Source organism: Panthera tigris, chromosome A2 (assembly GCF_018350195.1).
Source record: "Panthera tigris isolate Pti1 chromosome A2, P.tigris_Pti1_mat1.1, whole genome shotgun sequence".
In the NCBI taxonomy this organism is placed as follows: Eukaryota; Metazoa; Chordata; class Mammalia; order Carnivora; family Felidae; genus Panthera; species Panthera tigris.
In genome coordinates, this window is record NC_056661.1 from 10,869,583 (window position 1) to 10,891,176 (window position 21,594).

Consider the following 21,594-nt stretch of genomic DNA (forward strand, 5'->3'; position numbering starts at 1 on the left):
CTAGGTTAGAGATCAAGTGAATGCAGTTCTTTTCTTTTTTCTCCTTTTCCCTGAACTTGCCCTCTTCCTGTTATGTAAATCTCCTAGCACGTTATCTCAGCTCGGAGTTACACTTTTCTCCAGCTCTAAGAAGGAAGAACACACCTGGATTAGGTCTCTCTAACTTCAAAACCTTGACTGGTCTTGGGGACCCAGCCCTGCCATCTCCAGTGTCTCCTCTTCTCCTTCCCCTCCCCCTCTTCCTCTTCCTCCTCCCCCCTCCTCCCCCCTCCTCCTCCTCCTCCTCCTCCTCCTCCTCCTTCTTCTTCTTCTTCTTCTTCTTCTTCTTCTTCATCTTCTTCTTCTTCTCCTTCCTCTCCTCCCCCTCCCCCTCCCCCTCCTCCTTCTCCTTCTTCTTCTCCGCCTCCTTCTCCCCCTCCCCTCCTCCTCTTCCTCCTCCTCCTCCTCCTCCTCCTCCTTCTTCTTCTTCTTCCTCTCCTCCCCTCTCCCTCCCCCTCCTCCTTCTCCTCCTCCTCCTTCTTCTTCTTCTCCTTCTTCTTCTTCTCTGCCTCCTTCTCCCCCTCCCTTCCTCCTCTTCCTCATCCTCCTTCTTCTTCTTCCTCTTCTTCTTCTTCTACTTCTTCTTCTCCTTCTCCTCCTCCTCTTCTTCTTCTCCTTCTCCTCCTTCTCATCATTCTCCTTCTCCCAATCCCCCTCCTCCTCTTCCTCCTCCTCCTCCTCCTCCTCTTCCTTCTTCTTCTTCTTCTTCTTCTTCTTCTTCTTCTTCTTCTTCTTCTTTCTTCTCCTTTTCCTTCTCCTTCTACACCTCCTCTTCCTCCTCCTCCTCCTCTTCTTCTTCTTCTTCTTCCTCTATTTTCTTTTTCTTCTTCTATGGGAGAAAAAGTACCAGGGAGGGGCAGAGAGAGACAGGCAGAGAGATAATCATAAGCAGGCTCCTCACTCTCAATGCAGAACCTCATGGGGGCTCAATCTCTAGGTTCCTGAGATTGGGACCTGAGCCAAAATCAAGAGCCAGTTGCTCAGCCAACTGAGTCACCCAGCATCCCTAGTGTCTATTCTTTAAAAAAAATATATTTTAATGTTTATTTATTTTTGAGAGACAGAGAGAGACAGAGCATGATCAGGGGAGGGACAGAGAGAGAGGGATACAGAATCCGAAGCAGGCTCTGGGCTCTGAGCTATCAGCAGAGAGAAGCACAGAGAACTGGGTTCTTCTGATAATAAACCTTGGGTTCTACACACACTGGCTTCAAGACACTTTTGCCATCACAATTAGGAATTTCTTACATTATCACAAGGTAAAAGCTGTCAGTTGGTCCCTTGTTATTAAATGTTTAATTATAACAGATGTATTTAAATATTTTACGTACTACAATGTGAGCTTGACATCTCATAGGGATGTCAATTTTTATAAGCATAACCAAGGAAGTACATTTATGAGCTCCATTCTACATTGTAGAAATGGCGCTTGGTCATGTCTAGTCATCTGTCTAAATTTATACCTGAGTATGTGGTGACCCTTGAGTTTGATTCTGTCAGGATGCTTCTAGTTCTCAAACTCTGGGGCAGTGGTTCGCAGCCAGAAATGAATTTTCCCCTGGGATGTCTGTCAAGTCTGAAGGGAAGCTGCCAAACACCTACAATTCAAAGGGAGCACCCCCTAAAATATTATCCTGCCACAAATGTCGATCATAAAAGGTGAGAAACCCGGCTACACCGGCAGTTCTCCAACTTCAATGTGCATGTAAATTCACACAGATCCCACTACAAATGCAGAATCTGATCTCCCGTCCTGGGTGGCCCAGAGATTCTGCATTTCTACCAGCTCCTGGGTGATACTAAACTGTGGGTCTGTGTCTGTGGGCCACTCTTTGATTAGCAAGGCTGGGATCTTGTGTTAAACACAGGTGTAGGTATTTTTAAGTCTTCTGCACCAAATGGTGTCCTTGCACGCATGTAATTTTGAAGGAATAATGTATTCACTCTTTCTTCAGTCTGTGTCAATTCTGTGCTTATTGCTTTTATAAGTGCCAAAAATAATACATTTATGAAAAACACTTTGTAGTGGGTAGAATAAGGCCCTTCCAAATATGTCCGCATCCTAATTCCCAGGACCTTTAACATGTTATTTTTGATAGCAACATAGGATTAAGGTAGCAGACTAAACAGGGCTGTAAATTAGCTGCCATGGAGATAAAAGGATCAGCTGTGATTCTCTAGGTGGGACTAGGGTAGTCAGGAGGGTCCTCCAAATGTTGAGGATGGAGACAAAAGAGTTGATGTCAGAGATTTTGAGAATGCTCTCCTGCTGGCTATGAAGGTGGCAGAAGAGCCGTGAGCCAAGAAATGCAGGTGGCCAGCAACAGAGACTGCAACTGGAAAGGAAACACATTCTCCCCTGAGCCTCCAGAAGGACCACAACCCTGCAGACACCTTGCTATTAGCCCGACGAGACTCCTTCGAAGCTTCTGACTCCAGAACTGTAAGAACCTGTATGTGTTTGTCTTCAGCAGCTAGTGTGGGAATGTTTTATAACAGCAGTAGGAATCTCACAGGGACATAGTCAGTAAAATTATTTGAGGGAACCGAGTTTAAGCTTGTCCATTCATCAGCTTCCCTTGGTTAAGGTCAATTGACATTTAAAGAACCCACATTATGGAGAAGAAATTAAATCAATTTGGAGATATTCTGCCTAGCACCTGGTAGAGTGAATTCCTGGGGCATAAATGTGAGTGTGGTCTGACTCTGATGCTTTTGAGGTAGTGAGATAGGCAAGCAATTCATGATCAAAATTTAGGTCACTCACATCTTCTTTATCCATTCATCAATCCACGGACATTTGGGCTCTTTCCATAACTGGCTATTGTTAATAACACTGCTATAGACATTGGGGTACATATGCCCCCTAATGGATCAAGAGGATGTGGCATAGATATATATATATGTGTGTGTGTGTGTGTGTGTGTGTGTGTGTGTGTGTATAATGGAATATTACTCAGTGATCAAAAAGAATGAAATCTTCCATTTGCAATAATGTGGTTGGAACTAGAGTGTATTATGCTAAGCAAAATATGTCAATCAGAGAAAGATAAATATCATATGATTTCACTCATATGTGAAACTTAAGAAACAAAACCGATGAACATAGGGGAAGGGAAGGAAAACTAAGATGAAAACAGAGAGGGAGGCAATTTATAAGAGACTCAAAAATACAGAGAAGAAATTCAGGGTTGCTGGAGAGGAAGTGGGTGGGGGAGGGGCTAAATGGGTGATGGGCATTAAGGAGGGCACTTGTTGGGACGAGCACTGGGAGTTATATGTAAGTGATGTATCACTGGGTTCTACTCGTGAAACCAACACTCCACTGTATGTTAACTAACTTGAATTGAAATAAATAAATGTAAGGTGTGCTTGGGTGGCTCAGTCAGTTAAGCATCCGACTTCGGCTCAGGTCATGATCTCACAGCTCTTGAGTTCAAGCCCCATGTCGGGCTCTGTGCTGACAGCTTAAATTCTATGTCTCTGCCTCTCTCTGCCCCTCCCCAGCTCAGGCCATCTCTCTCTCTCTCTCTCCCCCTCTTAAAAATAAATAAAAATATTTCAAAATACAAATTATTTGGTTTTTTATCTGTAATATTTTATTATGTGTCTCTAAAAGAACTCTATTTTTGGCATGCCTGGGTGGCTCAGTGGGTTGAGCATCCAACTTTGGCTCAGGTCATGATCTTGTGTTTGACAATTTCAAGCACCGCATCAGGCTCTGTGAGATTATGTTTTTTTCACTTTTATGTCTGAAATTCCTTTCTATATCAGTATCTTAACTGCTCTTCTTAATAGTGGACACTTAATATATTAATGTGTCTTCTAGATCGGTTTTATTCTCCTCATTAGGATCCTGGTCTCTTAGTACCTTGTTCCACAATGTGTACAACAGTCACTTCCTTACTCAAGTGTTCACCAAATATGCATCTCCAAGAAAAGTTTTCATGGAGCAACAAACTTGAATAAATAGATTGACTTTAGAATATGATCTCAGACTCTAGGTGTCCTTTCATATCCTGAAGCAAAATTTTATTTTATTTTATTACTTTTTTAAATTTAAATTATAGTTAGCTTCGTTGAGTCCAAAGAAAATGTTCAGATGCAAAGTTGTACGTATATATTACATTGTTTTTTCAAATAAACACATATATGCATATGCACATAAACACAAACTCACTTAAAAGAAATCTTATCTGAGTACAGTTGGCAAGAATGTTGCATTAGTTTCAGGTGCACAACGTAGTGATTCAACTTCTCTGCCCATTACGCGGTGCTCGCCACAAAGGTAGCTGCTGTCTGTTATCATACAAACCCATCCAATATCATTGACTGTATTCCATACCCCGTGCCTTTTTTACCCCAAGACTCATTAATTCCATAACTGGAAGCTTGTATCTCCCACTGCCCTTCACCCATTCTGCCCATCCGCCCACGTCCCCTCAGGCAAACCATGAGGTTTTTTTTCTCTGTCTTTGTAGGTCTCATTCTGCTTTTTTGTGTGTTTGTTTATTCACTTAAAATTTTTTTAATGTTTATGCATTTAATTTTGAGACAGAGGTGTGGGGAGAGGCTGAGAGAGGGAAAGACAGAGAATACCAAGCAGCCTCATGTCAACGCAGACCCTGACATGGGGGTTGAACTCACAGAATTTGAGATTGTGACCTGAGCCAATATCAAGAGGCAGGTGCTTAACCAACTGAGCCATCCAAGAGCCCCATCTTTATTCATTTTAATAGCAAACTCATACATAATCTCTTATTTTATGTTGAAAGGAAACTTAAGAGAAAGTTGAAGGTGTAGGTATTAAAAGAGTAAATGTTTGAATTAATATGCATTTAAAAGAATGAAGATGTGTAGACACAAAGATTTCAAGATAGACATAAATGATAGACATACATTTAAAGGATGAATTACTTTTCCCGTCATAATGCCTCCCAGACGTCAAAATCTGAAGCATGCTTGCAGTTATGTACTAAGAAATTCTCTACCAGCTAAAGAGGATGAATATCTGTAAATTGATTGTAAATCTCCTTTTCTACTTAGAGATGAGATTACAATGCAAAATGCCTTTACCCAGGGGAAACTCCGTGATTGAAGGGAGAACCCTAATCTCAGATTCTTTTACTTATTTATTTATTTATTTTTAATTTTTTTTTAATGTTTATTTATTTTTGAGACAGAGAGAGACAGAGCACGAGCAGGGAAGCGGCAGAGAAAGAGGGAGACACAGAATGTGAAGCAGGCTCCAGGCTCTGAGCTGTCAGCACAGAGCCCGACGCGGGCCTCGAACTCACGAACTGTGAGATCATGACCTGAGCCGAAGTCGGACGCTTAACCAACTGAGCCACCCAGGTGCCCCCCTAATCTCAGATTCTTAACAAAATTTCATTGGAACAACATTTGTCATTTGAAGTCCTAACGCTGATGTAAAATAACTACATTGGTGTTTTATTTTTTTTTTTATTTTTTTTTTTCCACCTTCTTTTGGAGAATACATTGGTGTTTTAAAATTCATTTATGTTCTTACATTCGATGCATCAGAAGCCTGAAGTGGCTCACCTTGGTCTAAAATGAAAATGATTGCAAGGCCTGATTTCTTCTCAAAGCTACCGGGAAGAACCTGTTTACTTTTCTATTCCAAGCTCATATTATACTGCAAGAAAAAAAACCTCACCATATTTCATATAATTAAAAAAGTCTTTACAAAGAGGGGCTGAACAGCAGCTCTTAATTGTGATGTGGAATGAAAGTCCTAAAAGTGTGCAAATGTGTCATGAAGCTACGTAGTGCTCAGGGTCCGTATGGAGGAGCTTTTTTCTCCTCCTTGTTGAAAAGGAAAACCGGAATGTTGTGTAGATGGCAGGACTGTGTCTCCAACACAAGCCAACAGCTCGGAGATCCAAGGGAACTAATCCACACAGATTGCTCAGTCCCAGACTTGGGCGAAACATTGACATAAGCGTTGGGAGTCACTGCCGGGAGGTCTGAACTCTGAGAGCAGCGGAGTTCATGAGGAAGGAATACTCAACACTGGGGTCACGCAGTTATAACCTGGTCTATTGGGAACACAGAACCTCCAGAAAAATTTCCTTTGTGTCCAGACCAGTGTCCCCCAGGGAAATCATGTGCTGCTCCAAAGAGGAGGAGGGAACGTGCCTCATGAACAGACAGAGGAAACTATAAATACCTCCTGTGCACACCCACTGCCTGTGCCACCGTGGGCTGATGGGACCAGGTTGTTGCTGTGGAGTCGAAAGCTTGACTGGGAGACCCATGCTAGCCTCCGTTCTGCCGTCTTGTGTGGGGACAGAGTTTAGTCACCACCAATAACCATCCAGGAGGGATCCAGACGGCCGCATGGACACCTCTCCCTCAGAGCTCCCAGCCAGGTGAGTCTGAGAGCTTGGCAAGACCTGGAGGAAAGGGTCAGAGAGAATCAAAGCCAGGCGCATTTACCTGAGGTCACCTGACAGCCACCAGCCTCGCCCAGAACGTGGAGATCTCTATGGCCATGTACTTGCCTGATCATGCCCTTCTGAAAAACTATCGTGGACAAGGTCAGAGAGGGCCCTGTTCCTTTGGTACTTGCCTTATAATGGTAGAGTCACAGGACTATGAAAAAATTTTGTGTGGTGTAAGAGCCTCAGGCAGAAATCTTACGGAGATGGTGACTCAGAGCCACAATGGTTGTCATGGTATGTGCAGAATTTTGTAGCGCAAGGTCTGAACAGAACTTTGCATGTTGTGCAAACCAGAAACAGGACCAGAGTGTGCCCAACACTCGGCCAAAAAGATCACAACACAAAGCCCAGGAAAAACAGAGAAAAGACGCCACGTCTAAAAAGTGAAAGGGACTTGTCCCACCTTCTCTAAGATCACAGGACATCCAATTGGTCAAAGAAATAGCAAAGTCTCAAGGTGCTTTTTCAAAGAAAAAGCAAGTCTCTTACCTTCCATTATGACCTGCCCAACTTTTGCTGTGCTTTGCATATTTCCTGTGCCGAAGGGTTGATTTATTCCCTTAGCACACTTTTCTCTTGGAGCATTCACTCTGTAAGACGATGCACACCCTGAAGATCCCACTAACGTCGTCTTGTGACTGAATTTAATTTTGCTCCTTACTATTTTTGCTGGGCATCAGGGTGGTAACAAGGGTTGGAATGTTGTCAGAACCAGGGATGCTCTTTCTTCACGGCCCCTCAGATTTCAGCGACCACCTGAGCCATTAGATCTTTTCTGCCACTTCCATTTTATTTCACTCTCTTGTTTCTCTCTCTCTCTCTGATTTTGAGAAGATTGTTTGTGTTTCTTTAAATACAGGAAAGAAAATGAGCATGCCAGTCTGACTTGTCAATTTTATTTGTTCATGGGAAACTTACATCATTTGCAGGAATGATAATGGATCTGCACATTTTGAGTTATACCCACTCCGAACTTAATTGTTGGGGTTGGAGTGAGAAGTCATGGTAAAAACACAGCCCAGGGATCACTAATTTGGTGTGTGTGTGTGTGTGTGTGTGTGCCTTGTGAAATGACATCCGTCATCAGAGCAGGGGACATGGTCCAATATATTCCAAGGTGATTCTTATAATATAGAAGCCAGAACTCAATCAACACACCATATTCTAGAGAGCTCTATGTCAACTTACAGCAGACTTTGCAGGTAGATTCTAAAATACAAGCAGGACATAGTGTGGGTGAGTGACTCCTTTCTCTTGAAGGGGAACAAGCAAAGAGGCCACCTATTTCTTTGAAATTGCCTGACACGATCTCTGATCATTTTCCTGCTCATTCCCCTTCCCATACATGCTTCCTGTTTTGGATTCAAATAGCTCAAAGTAGTTTCATCCTCAGGGCCTTAGCTGAGGCCATTCCCTCTACCATCACACACTTCCCCACACAGGCTCTGGGCTCCTGCCTTCCTTCCCTGCAGGTCTCTGATCAAATGTCACCTAGTTTACTGGTCTTGACCAAACACTGATTACAAAATAGCACTCCTATCCACGCTCTCCTTTATATCTGCTTCTGTCTCTTCATAGCACTTGACACCCTGTGATGTCTTATTAATATTTGTATTTGATTCTACTCATTCTCCATCACTAGATTATAGTGGCTTTTGGTTTTCAGTATCTGTGCTCATGGCTTAGACAATGCCTGGGACATGTTTGACCCTCAGTACATATTCCTCCAATGCAGGAAAGATATTCTTAGTAAAACAGTAAAATACATGACCTCTGCTGGGGAGTGTGGAGAATGAGACCAAAACACCTAATCTGAGATGAAACAGGAGGGAATCTCTTCAAAAGGACAATCCTTTGGGGACAAAAGGGACAAGATACTGAAATGAACTTCTTGACTGCACAATATAAATGGTAGCATTTCAACTATGTGAGTAAACTGTTGATGTGAAAATTAATGATGTCCTTTGCCTCTTTCCAGGGGTCAGTGCAACCTCATGGAACCAGGAAATATTACACGGATATCAAAATTTCTTCTCCTGGGATTTTCAGAGAGACCAGAACTGCAACCCCTCATATTTGGGCTTTTCCTCTCCATGTACCTGATCACTGTGTTTGGAAACCTGCTCATCCTCCTGGCCATCAGCTCTGACTCCCACCTCCACACCCCCATGTACTTCTTCCTGGCCAACCTGTCCTTTGTAGACATCTGCTTCACCTCCACCACCGTCCCAAAGATGCTCTGGAACATCCAGACCCAGACCAAAGTCATAACCTATGAGGACTGTATCACACAAATGAACTTTTTCATAACCTTTGCAGGGATGGACGACTTTCTCCTGAGTGTGATGGCCTATGACAGGTTTGTGGCCATCTGTCACCCTCTGCAATACACGGTCATCATGAACCCCCGGCTCTGTGGACTCCTGGTTCTGGTGTCCTGGATCACGAGTGTCCTGTATTCCTTGGAACACACCTTAATGGTGTTGTGGGCTGTCCTTCTGTACAGAGGTAGAGATCCCCCACTTTTTCTGTGAACTCAATCAGATGATCCAACTTGCCTGTTCTGACACCTTTCTTAATAACGTGGTGATGTACCTTGCAGCTATGCTGCTGGGTGGAGGTCTGCTTGTCTGGATCCTTTACTCTTATTCTAAGATAGTTTCCTCCATATGTGGGATCTCATCAGCTCAGGGCAAGTATAAAGCGTTTTCTACCTGTGCATCTCACCTGTCGGTTGTCTCCTTATTTTATTGTGCAAGCCTAGGTGTGTACCTTAGCTCTGCTGCTACCCAGAGCTCACGGTCAAGTGCCACAGCCTCGGTGATGTACACGGTGGTCACGCCCATGCTGAACCCCTTCATCTACAGCCTGAGGAACAGAGACATAAAGAGTGCTCTGAAAAGAATCCTTGGGATCCAGTGATATAAGAACCAATCATTCAAAGGCTGAAGACATGACCATGATTGAAGGGCTCAAATCCTCAGAGCCAGGAACTGCCAATCTTTGATCAGACTGTGGAAGTAGGATCTACTCCTTCTATTTATTTCTTGGCATTTCCATTTGTTTGATCAACTTCTCTCTACATTTAAGGAACTCACTTCATTAAGCTTCTGCTGTGACTGAAATACAGACGGTTTCTCCTTTGTCTATTTTCAGACGTCCCCAAAGTTTACCCCAACCTTGGGTCACAAATGCCTGAAATTTCTGTATCTCACATGGGGCTAGTTGGATTTCTTAAAATTAATTTCATCTCAAATGACTTATACCATGCCGGGTAAATTTCCCCTAGATTTCCTGAGATCATTATCATGAGTTATACGCTTCATACGGAAAAAAGCTACACTTGATCAGTAAGCCATTTCCATCATTTTACTGTCAAGGAGAATACAAAAGCACAGTTTCCACCTTGTGTCTCAGTCTTTTCCTTCACTTCCTTTAGGACTCCACCTGATGATGTGGACTCTAACACTGTTCCATTCAAGCCTCAGGGAATTCACACCCCGCTCTGGCTAGGAATGCCCAAGCACTCTCCCGTGCCCATGTGCTTGTCCACACTCCCACAGACCTTTCCCTGACCACAGCCTATGCCTTGGCCACACCAGCCCTTGGGTTCTTATTGTGATTGCAGGACACACGTCAGCAACATCTATCGGAGAACTCTAATAACCCCAGGTTTATTACTCATGTATGCTGGAGGGCACATGGGATGGTCAAAAGCCATTCTGGGAGGTCTCAGAAGGGGAGAGAGGGTCAAGAGGAAGAGAGAGAGAGAGAGCTGCTGAGGGATCTGGCTTTCTCAAGGACCACAGCCAGGGTGGGAAGCTGGTGTTGGGTTCACACGTTCTTGGAGAATTGTATTGAGTAGAATGTGTGTGCTGAAGGGGAAAAGCTGATTCACTCATGTATCAGTCTCTAGTTTATAAAGGGCTTTCTGAAGAGGTGCTTTGTGACTGGGGTAGCCGAGGGCTTATCTGGTGATTGTGGAACACATCTGATGATATGTTTATTCAACATGGTTGTGTTCGAAACGGACCCAGGGAAAATACGTCATTTCAGTCCCTTGCACTAAACATGCCCTTATGCTTTGTAAGCGTTCTCTTGGTTTTATTCTGTTACTCACCTCGGGGTCCAGATTTCCTACCATAGTCACGGGAAAACCTGATTAGCTAATGTAGATCTCCCAGTGGAGTGTACTTGGAAAGGCAAATTTGAATAAACAGTTCGACCTGATATGTTCTTCATATCGGCCTGACCATAAATATGAGGAGGCAAACATTTGAAACACTCATTTTGTGACACACAAAATATTTCTCTAATTTTTTAAAAAAATCACAGTTCGTGCTATGCACCTATTTATTAAAGCATGGAAGATGGTGTTCACCACTGAGGGAGTTTGTTCATCGAGGCGCAGGATTGCTTAGTGTCTTCTACGTTTTATCACTGAATTATCTTCCTGTTGTTGCTTGAAAACTTCAAATGCAATCCGCTCATGTGATTTTTGCATTGTTACACGAAATAGCTTCCTTTTCCTGATATATGTCACAAATCCCACGGGATGGCGAATGCACAGTATCAGCACCATCTATATAATACGTCCTTTCTGCTCTGAAATCTCTTCCACCTGCTTGACCAGAGGACGCTTCACCCAAGAACTGCATGTCCTGCTGGGGTGTGGTTCAGGGTCCCCAGTTCTTCCGCACAAATGGGCACGTCCTTCAAAGTCGCCCAAGCTGACGAGCAGCCCTGTTCATTCTGCTGCATAAATCCCTCTTTGTTCTAAAAAAAATAATAACGTGTTAAAGGAACTGGAGATTAGGATGTGGGCATATCTGATGGTGCCTTATTCTCCTTAGCATAAAGGCTTGTTCATCAGGGTATTATTTTGGTTCACTTATAAAAGCAAGAAACACAGATTTCACACAGGCTGAAGAATGAGCGAATACACGATCCTTTCACAATTACAGGCACGCAAGGACAAGATTTGGTGCAGAAGCCTCCACGCTACCTACTCTTATCTCTAACACAGGATCATCTTCTTGCTAATCAAACAGTGGTCCGCAGACTCAGACCTGCACTTCAGCTCACCCAGGAGCTTGGAGAAATGCAGAATCGCTAAAATTTTGCACTTGTAGTGGGATCCGTGTGGATTCACGGGCACAGTGAAGTTGGAGACATGCTGGTCTAGCTGGGTTTCTCACCGTTTATGGTGGACATTGGCGGCAGGATAACAGGAATTTGGGGGTGCTTTCCTGGGGACTGTAGGTGTTTGGCAGCTTCCCTTCAGACTTTGACAGACGTCCCAGGGGAAAATTCACTTCTGGCTGAGAACCACGGCCACAGAGTTTGAGAACCAGAAGCATCCTGACAGAGACAAACTCAAGGGACATCACATACTCAGATATTAAATTTGGACAGATGACTAGACATCACCAAGCACCATTTATACATCGTAAAATGTAGTTCATAACTATACCTCCTCAGGGATAAGATTTTATAAAGATTAAATCCAAACTCCCTGTGAGATGTTAAGCTCACTTTATAGTACATAACTAGATCTTAATACATCTGTTATATTTAAGGACCATTTTATAACAAGGGACCAAATGACAGCTTTTAACGTCTTATAAAACAAGTGACAAAAAAGCGTCTTGAAGCCGATCTCTGTGGCACCCAAGTTTTATTATCAGAAGAAGTCATTTCTCTGCTTTATTATTTTTCTTTTTTTTAATATATGAAATTTATTGTCAAAATGGTTTCCATACAACACCCAGTGCTCATCCCAACAAGTGCCTTCTTCAATGCGCATCCCCCTCTCTCCCCTCTCCCCACCCCCCCACCTACCCTTGGTTTGTTCTCATTCCTCAAGAGTCTCTTATGGTTTGCCTCCATCCCTGTAACTCTCTTTTCCCCTTCCCCTCCCCCATGCTCTTCTCTTAAGTTTCTCAAGATCCACCTATGAGTGAAAAAATACGGTATCTGTCTTTCTCTGCTTGACTTCTTTCACTTAGCATAACACTCTCTAGTTCCATCGACGTTGCTGCAAATGGCAGGATTTCATTCCTTCTCATTGCCAAGTACGATTCCATTGTGTATATAAACCACAACTTCTGTATCCATTTGTCAGTTGGACATTTATGCTCTTTACATAATTTGGCTGTTGCTGAAAGCGCTGCTCTAAACATTGGGATGCACGTGCCCCTGTGCGTCAGCACTCCCGTGTCCTTGGGTAGATTCCTAGCGGCGCTGTTGAGAACAACAGTAGACACTGGGTTGCCTCCTGGGCTCAGTGGGTTCATCTTCCGTGTCTTGATTGTGGCTCAAGACATGACCCCATGGTCTGGAACTGAGCCCCCAGATTGCTTCTGCAGTGAGCATAGAGACTGCTTGGGATTCTCTCTCTCCCTCTTTCTCTGATTTTCTCTCTCTTAAAATAAATAAATAAATATTTAAAAAGCTTCTCTATGTCCCTCTCTCCCTCCCTTCCTCTCCCCCACTCATGCTCTCTCTTTCCCTCTCTCTCAAAAACAAACAAAGAGACAGACAGACACACAGCACTAGAAATGATACAGCTGGGTCCCTAGGATAGGCCATGTTTGGAAGGCAAAGAGGACTAATCCCGGAGGATTCCTTGGTCTTAGACTTGGAGGAAAGTGTGTCTCGGCTGAGATAAGGTGCCAGACGATTTACACATCAGGAAGGGGACAAGTTCAGGGAAAAGGGGAGGAAAAAAAGAACTGCATTCACTTGGTCTCTGACCTAGTCTTTTGGGAACCGAGATTCATTAGGAAAAAATACTTGTGTCCAGAGCAGTTTTCCACTTGGGAATATGAGATCAGAGGCTGGGGTACCAAGAGGGAAATGAGCCTAATGAGTGGATACGGGGAGCTGTAAATACTCTGTGGTCTCCTGTGAGCCTGTGCGAACTTGGATGGGAAGGGACAAGGTCTCCCTCTGTTCTTCCAAGCCCTAATTATGGCTGGGGGCCCATGCTTTACTCCATCCTGCTGTCTCAGCTGAGAACAGAGCGTTAGTCCCTACTATCTGCAGTCCAGGGAGGCATTCAGACTTGTCACAAGGAGACCTTGTCAGACACCCCAGCCAGGTGAGCCCAACGGCCCGGTGCGCCGTGGATGAGAGGGTCAGAAGAGTGGAAGCCAAGTTCATTAACCTGTCTTCGCCTGAGAGCCAATTCAACTTAGTGCAGGACAGGTGATCACTGTGTTCATTTGTTTGTTTGATTAAGTGATGTATTTATTCAGTGGCTGTGTCAGTTTCATAGAGTGGATGTTCACACTTACGTTGATCTTCCATATTCTATTCCTTTAACTTACTATTAAGGCAATGGCAGTTTATTTTACCACCCGGTGTCTCAGGAACCACACAAGTTTATTAGATAATTGCTCTGCCTCATCCGTTTCATTCATCACCATCCCCACCCTCTGCCTCGCTGTCTGTTGAACAGACTTTTTTATGTTTGTGTAAATCACAGCAGAAACTTGCCATTCCAATATGGAGCCTCAAAATCATGTGTCCATGGGAGGCTTAAGTCCTGGCATTTCTGGGAACCATTTCTATACTTTGCAGGGAAAAGATGTCTGATCTGGCCTCCTTGGGTTGTGTCCATTCCCAGCATAACCGGGATGGTGAGGTCTGTGAAGACAGGGAAATACACAACCCAGGAGGCCATGGTGTCTTGTGACTGGTGAAGGGTGAGCAGTCCTCAAAAAGTTAGAGAGGGAGGGAGCCAAACCAGAAGAGACTCTTAAAAACTGAGAACAATCTGAGGGTTGATGGGGGCGGGAGGAGGGGGAGGTTGGGTGATGGGTATTGAGGAGAACACCTGTGGGGATGAGCACTGGGTGTTGTATGGAAACCAATTTGACAATGAATTTCATATTTTAAAAAAAGGGGGCCAGGACTCAGAAATCCCAAGATGACGCAATACAGGGGCCAGAACTCAGTCAAGAGAATGCACCAAGAAGGGGATCTGTGGCAACTCATGGGAAGCCTTGAGACCATGATGTATACAGAGGGAGACGTAGCGTGGGCAAGGACGGCCCTGTGCCTTGAGATGACAGTTGTAGCAGAGAGGCCACTTTTCTCCCCACATGTGTGACAGTGTCTGTCATCAGTCTCCATCAGGCTCATTACCCTTACAGCACTGGCTTTGCTTTTTGCCTTGAACTTCTGAAACAATACTTTCCTTGGGGCCTTTGTACTGGCCATTCCCTCTGCCAGGTAAAGTCTTCCCACATAATCCTTTCTGTCTTATATGTGTTCTGTGTTACAATGTCACCTGTTTGCAGAATTTGCCTATCAATCACTAAAACAGAATGCCTTATTGGCTCCCTCTTTATTCCGGCTTTTCTTTTCTTCACAGCAGCCCTCACCATCTGAAAAGTTATAGAATTCTCTTGTTTGCTTATATATTTTTTCTCCATGATTCTAGGGATTTGCGTTCTTCACCACACCCTATACTCATTGCCTGAAACATGGTCAACACTCAATTTATATTCTTCAATACTTGAAGAATTTCTCAGTGAAATTATAAAATATGTCGTTACTTACAGAAGAAGCTTTTTGACAAAAAAACCCCTACATCAATGTGGCAGAAGGAATCCCTTAATGGGGGCCATATCTATACACAACATATTTAAATGAATATCTGGGGGCGCCTGGGTGGTTCACTCGTAGAAGTGAACAACTCTTGATTTTGGCTCAGGTCTCCACCATAAGCCAACATTTTGGAGATCCGAGGGATCTAATCCAGACTGATTGCTTAGTCTTAGACTGTGGGAAAATGTTAAAATCAGGGTTGGGATTAGGTGCTGGGATATTTGAACTCTGGGAGCGACAGAACTCACAAGGTAGGAGTAATCAACACAGGGGTCACGCAGTTATGACCTGGTCTATTGGGAACACAGAAACTCCAGGAAATCTTTCTTTGTGTCCAGACCAGTGTCCCCCAGGGAAATCATGTGCTGCAGGTTGGACAAGCAGGAGGGAAACATGCCTCATGAACAGACAAAGGAAACTATAAATGTCTCCTCTGTGCAGTCCCTCCCCCTGTGCCACCGGGGGCGATGGGACCTGATTGTTGCTTCTAGAGTCCGAAGCTTGGCTGGATGACTCATGCTAGCCTCCTTCCCACCATCTTCTGCAGGGATAGGGTTTAGTTGCCACCGATAGCCATCCAGGAGGAATTCAGACAGCCACATGGACACCTCTCCCTCAGAGCTCCCAGCCACGTGATTCCGGGTGCCCAGCAGGTCCAGCAGGAAAGGGTCAGAGAGAATCAATGCCAGGTGCATTCACTTGAGGTCACCACACAGCCACCAGCCTAGCCCAGAACCTGGAGATCTCTATGGTCATGTGCTTGGCTGACCATGCCTTCCTGAAAAACCACAGTGGACAAGGTCAGAGAAGCCTCTGTTCCTTTGGTACTTGCCTTATATGGCAGAGTCATAGTAGAATGAATTAAGTGTGTAGTGTAAGAGCCTCAGGCAGAAATCTTATGAAGACGGTGATTCAGAGCCTAGACTGACTGTCACGGTGTGTGCAGAATTCTGTAGAGCAAGGTCTGAACAAACCTTTGGGTGTTGTGCAAACCAGAAACAGGACCAGAGTGTGCCCACTACCCTTGTCAAGAGAGAGGTCACAACGCAAAGGCCAGGAAAAACAAAGAAAAGATGCCACATCTGAAAAGTGAAAGGGACTTATCCACCTTCTCTAAGATCACAGGATATCCAATGGGTCAAAGAAATATGAACCAGGCACAGAAAAAAACCCCAAGTGTCCTACTGCTTCATTATAACCTGCCCAACTTTTGCTGTGCTTTGCATATTTCCTGTGCCGAAGGGTTGATTTATTCCCTTAGCACACTTTTCTCTTAGAGCATTCAGTCTGTAAGGCGATCCACATGCTGAAAAACCCACTAATTTTGTCTTCTGACCACATTTAATTTTGCTCCTTATTATTTTTGCTGGGCATCAAGGAGGTAACAAGACTTGGAATGTTGTCAGACCTCAGGATGTTCTTTCTTCTTCACGGCCCCTCAGGTTTCAGTGACCATATGAACCATGAAATCTTTTGTGCCACTTCAATTTCATTTCACTCTCTTGCCTCTGTGTGTGTGTGTGTGTGTGTGAGTGTGTGTGTGTGTGTGTGTCTGTGTTTCTCAGATTTTGAGCAGATGGTTTGTTTTTCTTTAAATGCAGGACAGAAAATAAGCATGCCAGTCTGACCTGTCAAATGTATTTGTCCATAAGAAACTCAATCATTGGAATTCAGGTACCATTTTTACATCGTTTGTGAGGAATGATAATGGATCTGGCCACATTGGTTTATAGCCACTCTGAGCTTAATTTTTGGGGCTGGAGGTGAGAACTCATTGAAGAACACAGCTCAAGGAGTGATGATTTGCTGTGTGTGTGTGTGTGTGTGTGTGTGTGTGTGTGTGTCTTGTGGCGGGAGATCCGTTTCCAGAGCAGGGGTGCCTTAGCTAATATATTCTAAGTTGACTCTAATAATACAGAAGCCAGCACTCAATCAGCACAGGGTATTCAGGAGGGCTCCTTTTCAAACTGCAGGAGGCTTTGCAGGTAGATTCTAAAATATAAGCAGTATATAGTGTGGGTGAGTGACTCCTTTCCCTCTAAAGGGAACCGGTAATGAGGCCATCCATTTCTTTGAAATTACCTGACACCATCTCTGATTTCTCTCCTGTTTACTCCTCATCACACAACGCTTCCTATTTTGGACCCCAATAGCTCCAAGTAGTATGATCCTCAGGGTCTTAGCAGAGGCCATTCCCTCAGCCAGCACACACTTCCCCAGAAATGCTTGCAGATCCTGCCCTCCTTTCACTGAAGTCTCTGTCAAATGTCACCTGTTACGGGTCTTGACCAAACACCAATTACAGAACATCACTCGTATCCACACTCTCCTTTATATCTACTTTTGTTCTCTTCATAGCAGTTTGACACCCTCTAATGTCTTATTAGTATTTTTATTTGTTTCTATTCATTCTCCATCATTGGATCATCATTGGATGATACTTGGTTTTTCAGTATCCCATGCTCATTGCCTACACAATGCCTGGAATATGTTTGACAATCAGCACATATTCCTCCCATGCAGGAAAGAGATTCTTAGTAAACCAGTAAAATGCATGACCTCTGCTGGGGAGTGTGGAGAATGAGACCAAAACACCTAATCTGAGGTGAAACAGGAGGGAATCTCTTCAAAAGGACAATCCTTTGGGGACAAAAGGGACAAGATACCGAAATGAACTTCTTGACTGCACAATATAAATGGTAGCATTTCAACTATGTGAGTAAACTGTTCATGTGAAAATTAATGATGTCCTTTGCCTCTTTCCGGGGGTCAGTGCAACCTCATGGAACCAGGAAATATTACACGGATATCAAAATTTTTTCTCTTGGGATTTTCGAAGAGACCAGAATTGCAGCCCCTCATATTTGGGCTTTTCCTCTCCATGTACCTGATCACTGTGTTTGGCAACCTGCTCATCATCCTGGCCGTCAGCTCTGACTCCCGCCTCCACACGCCCATGTACTTCTTCCTGGCCAACCTGTCCTTTGTAGACATCTGCTTCACCTCCACCACCGTCCCGAAGATGCTCTGGAACATCCAGACCCAGACCAAAGTCATAACCTATGCAGGCTGCATCACACAAATGAACTTTTTCATAACCTTTGCAGGGATGGACGACTTTCTCCTGAGTGTGATGGCCTATGACAGGTTTGTGGCCATCTGTCACCCACTGCAATACACGGTCATCATGAACCCCCGGCTCTGTGGACTCCTGGTTCTGGTGTCCTGGATCGTATGTGTCCTGCATTCCTTGGTACACACCTTAATGGTGTTGGGGCTGTCCTTCTGTACAGAGGTAGAGATCCCCCACTTTTTCTGTGAACTCAATCAGATGATCCAACTTGCCTGTTCTGACACCTTTCTTAATAACGTGGTGATGTACCTTGCAGCTATGCTGCTGGGTGGTGGTCTGCTTGTCTGGATCCTTTACTCTTATTCTAAGATAGTTTCCTCCATATGTGGGATCTCATCAGCTCAGGGCAAGTATAAAGCGTTTTCTACCTGTGCATCTCACCTGTCGGTTGTCTCCTTATTTTGTTGTGCAAGCCTAGGTGTGTACCTCAGCTCTGCTGCTACCCAGAGCTCACGGTCAAGTGCTACAGCCTTGGTGATGTACACAGTGGTCACGCCCATGATGAACCCCTTCATCTACAGCCTGAGGAACAGAGACATAAAGAGTGCTCTGAAAAGAATCCTTGGGATCCAGTGATATAAGAACCAATCATTCAAAGGCTGAAGACATGACCATGATTGAAGGGCTCAAATCCTCAGAGCCAGGAACTGCCAATCTTTGATCAGACTGTGAAAGTAGGATCTACTCCTTCTATTTCTTTCTTGGCATTTCCACTTGTTTGATCAACTTCTCTCTACATTTAAGGAATTCACTTCATTAAGCTTCTGCTGTGACTGAAATACAGACGGTTTCTCCTTTGTCTATTTTCAGGTGTCCCCAAAGTTTACCCCAACATTGGGTCACAAATGCCTGAAATTTCTGTATCTCACATGGGACTAGTTGGATTTCTTAAAATTAATTACATCTCAAATGACTTATACCATGCCAGGTAAATTTCCCCTAGATTTCCTGAGATCATTATCATGAATTATACGCTTCAGACGGAATAAAGCTACACTTGATCAGTAAGCCATTTCCATCATTTTACTGTCAAGGAGAATACAAAAGCACAGTTTCCACCTTGAGTCTCAGTCTTTTCCTTCACTTCCTTTAGGACTCCACCTGATGATGTGGACTCTAACATTGTTCCGTTTAAACCTCAGGCTTTTAACACCCCGCTCTGGCTAGGAATGCCCAAGGACTCACCTGCGCCCATGTGCTTTCCACACTCCCACAGACCTTTCCCGGACGACAGCCTATGCCTTGGCTGCACCAGCCCTTGGGTTCTCATTGTGATTGCAGGACACACGTCAGCAACATCTATCGGAGAACTCTAATAACCCCAGGTTTATTACTCATGTATGCTGGAGGGCACATGGGATGGTCAAAAGCCATTCTGGGAGGTGTCAGAAGGGGAGAGAGGGTCAAGAGGAAGAGAGAGAGAGAGGAAGCTGTTGAGGGATCTGGCTTTCTCAAAGACCACGGCCAGGGTGGGAAGCTGGTGTTGCGCTCACACGTTCTTGGAGAATTGTATTGAGTAGAATGTGTGGGCTGAAGGGGAAAAGCCGATTCACTCATGTGTCAGTCTCTAGTTTATAAAGGGCTTCCTCAAGCGGTACTTCATGACTGGGGGTAGCCGAGGGCTTATCTGGTGTTTGTGGAACACATCTGATGATATGTTTATTCAACATGGTTGTGTTCGAAATGGACCCGGGGAAAATAAGTCATTTCAGTCACTTGCGCTAAACATGCCCTTATGCTTTGTAAGCGGTCTCTTGGTTGTATTCTGTTACTCAGCTCTGGGTCCAGAATTCCTACCATAGTCACTGGGAAAACCTGATTAGCTAATCTAGATCTCCCAGTGGAGTGTACTTGGAAAGGCAAATTTGAATAAACAGTTCGACCTGATAAGTTCTCCGTATCGGCCTGACTGTAAATATGAGGAGGCAAACATTCGAAACACTCATTTCGTGACACACAAAATATTTCTCTCATTTTTAAAAAAAATCACAGTTCGTGCTATGCACCTATTTATTAAAGCATGGAAGATGGTGTTCACCACTGAGGGAGTTTGTTCATCGAGGCGCAGGATTGCTTAGTGTCTTCTACGTTTTATCCCTGAATTATCTTCCTGTTTCTGCATGAAAACTTCTAATGTGATCTGCTCATATGATTCTTTGCATTGTTACACGAAATAGCTTCCTTTTCCTGATATATGTCACAAATCCCACGGGATGGCGAATGCACAGTATCAGCACCATCTATATAATACATCCTTTCTGCTGTGAAATCTCTTCCACCTGCTTGACCAGAGGACGCTTCACCCAAGAACTGCATGTCCTGCTGGGGTGTGGTTCAGTGTCCCCAGTTCTTCCACACAAATGGGCACGTCCTTCAAATCGCCCAAGCTGACGAGCAGCCCTGTTCATTCTGCTGCATAAATCCCTCTTTGTTCTAAAAAAAATAATAACATGTTAAAGGAACTGGAGATTAGGATGTGGGCATATCTGATGGTGCCTTATTCTCCTTAGTGTAAAGGCTTGTTCATCAGGGTATTATTTTGGTCACTTATAAAAGCAAGAAACACAGATTTCACACAGCCTGAAGAATGAGCGAATACACGATCCTTTCACAATTACAGGCACGCAAGGACAAGATTTGGTGCAGAAGCCTTCATGCTACCCACACTTATCTCTAACACAGGATCATCTTCTTGCTAATCAAACAGTGGTCCGCAGACTCAGACCTGCACTTCAGCTCACCCAGGAGCTTGGAGAAATGCAGAATCTCTAAGATTTTGCACTGGTAGTGGGATCCGTGTGGATTCATGGGCACAGTGAGGTTGGAGACATGCTGGTCCAGCTGGGTTTCTCACCGTTTATGGTGGACATTGGCGGCAGGATAACAGGAATTTGGGGGTGCTTTCCTGGGGACTGTAGGTGTTTGGCAGCTTCCCTTCAGACTTTGACAGAAGTCCCAGGGGAAAATTCACTTCTGGCTGAGAACCACGGCCACAGAGTTTGAGAACCAGAAGCATCCTGACAGAGTCAAACTCAAGGGACACCACATACTCAGATATTCAGTTTGGACAGATACTAGACATCATCAAGCACCGTTTATACATCGTAAATTGTAGTTCATAATCTCAGGGATAAGATTTTATAAAGATTAAATCCAAACTCCCTGTGAGATGTTAAGCTCACATTATAGTACATAACTAGATCTTAATACATCTGTTATATTTAAGGACGATTTTATAACAAGGGACCAAATGACAGCTTTTAATGTCTTATAAAACAAGTGACAAAAAGTGTCTTGAAGCCAATCTCTGTGGCACCCAAGTTTTATTATGAGAAGTCATTT

General features: G+C 44.1%; 1 protein-coding gene and 1 pseudogene across 1 annotated transcript; both read left to right on the forward strand.

The window, feature by feature from the left end:
* Positions 1-8,497: 8,497 nt before the first annotated feature.
* Positions 8,498-9,425, forward strand: LOC122236382 (annotated as a pseudogene).
* Positions 9,426-17,901: 8,476 nt separating this feature from the next.
* On the forward strand, positions 17,902-18,828 carry LOC122236383 (olfactory receptor 7A17-like). Its single transcript, XM_042977310.1, has one exon. It carries the CDS (start codon positions 17,902-17,904, stop codon positions 18,826-18,828), a length of 927 nt encoding a protein of 308 aa, XP_042833244.1.
* The last annotated feature ends 2,766 nt before the right edge of the window (positions 18,829-21,594 follow it).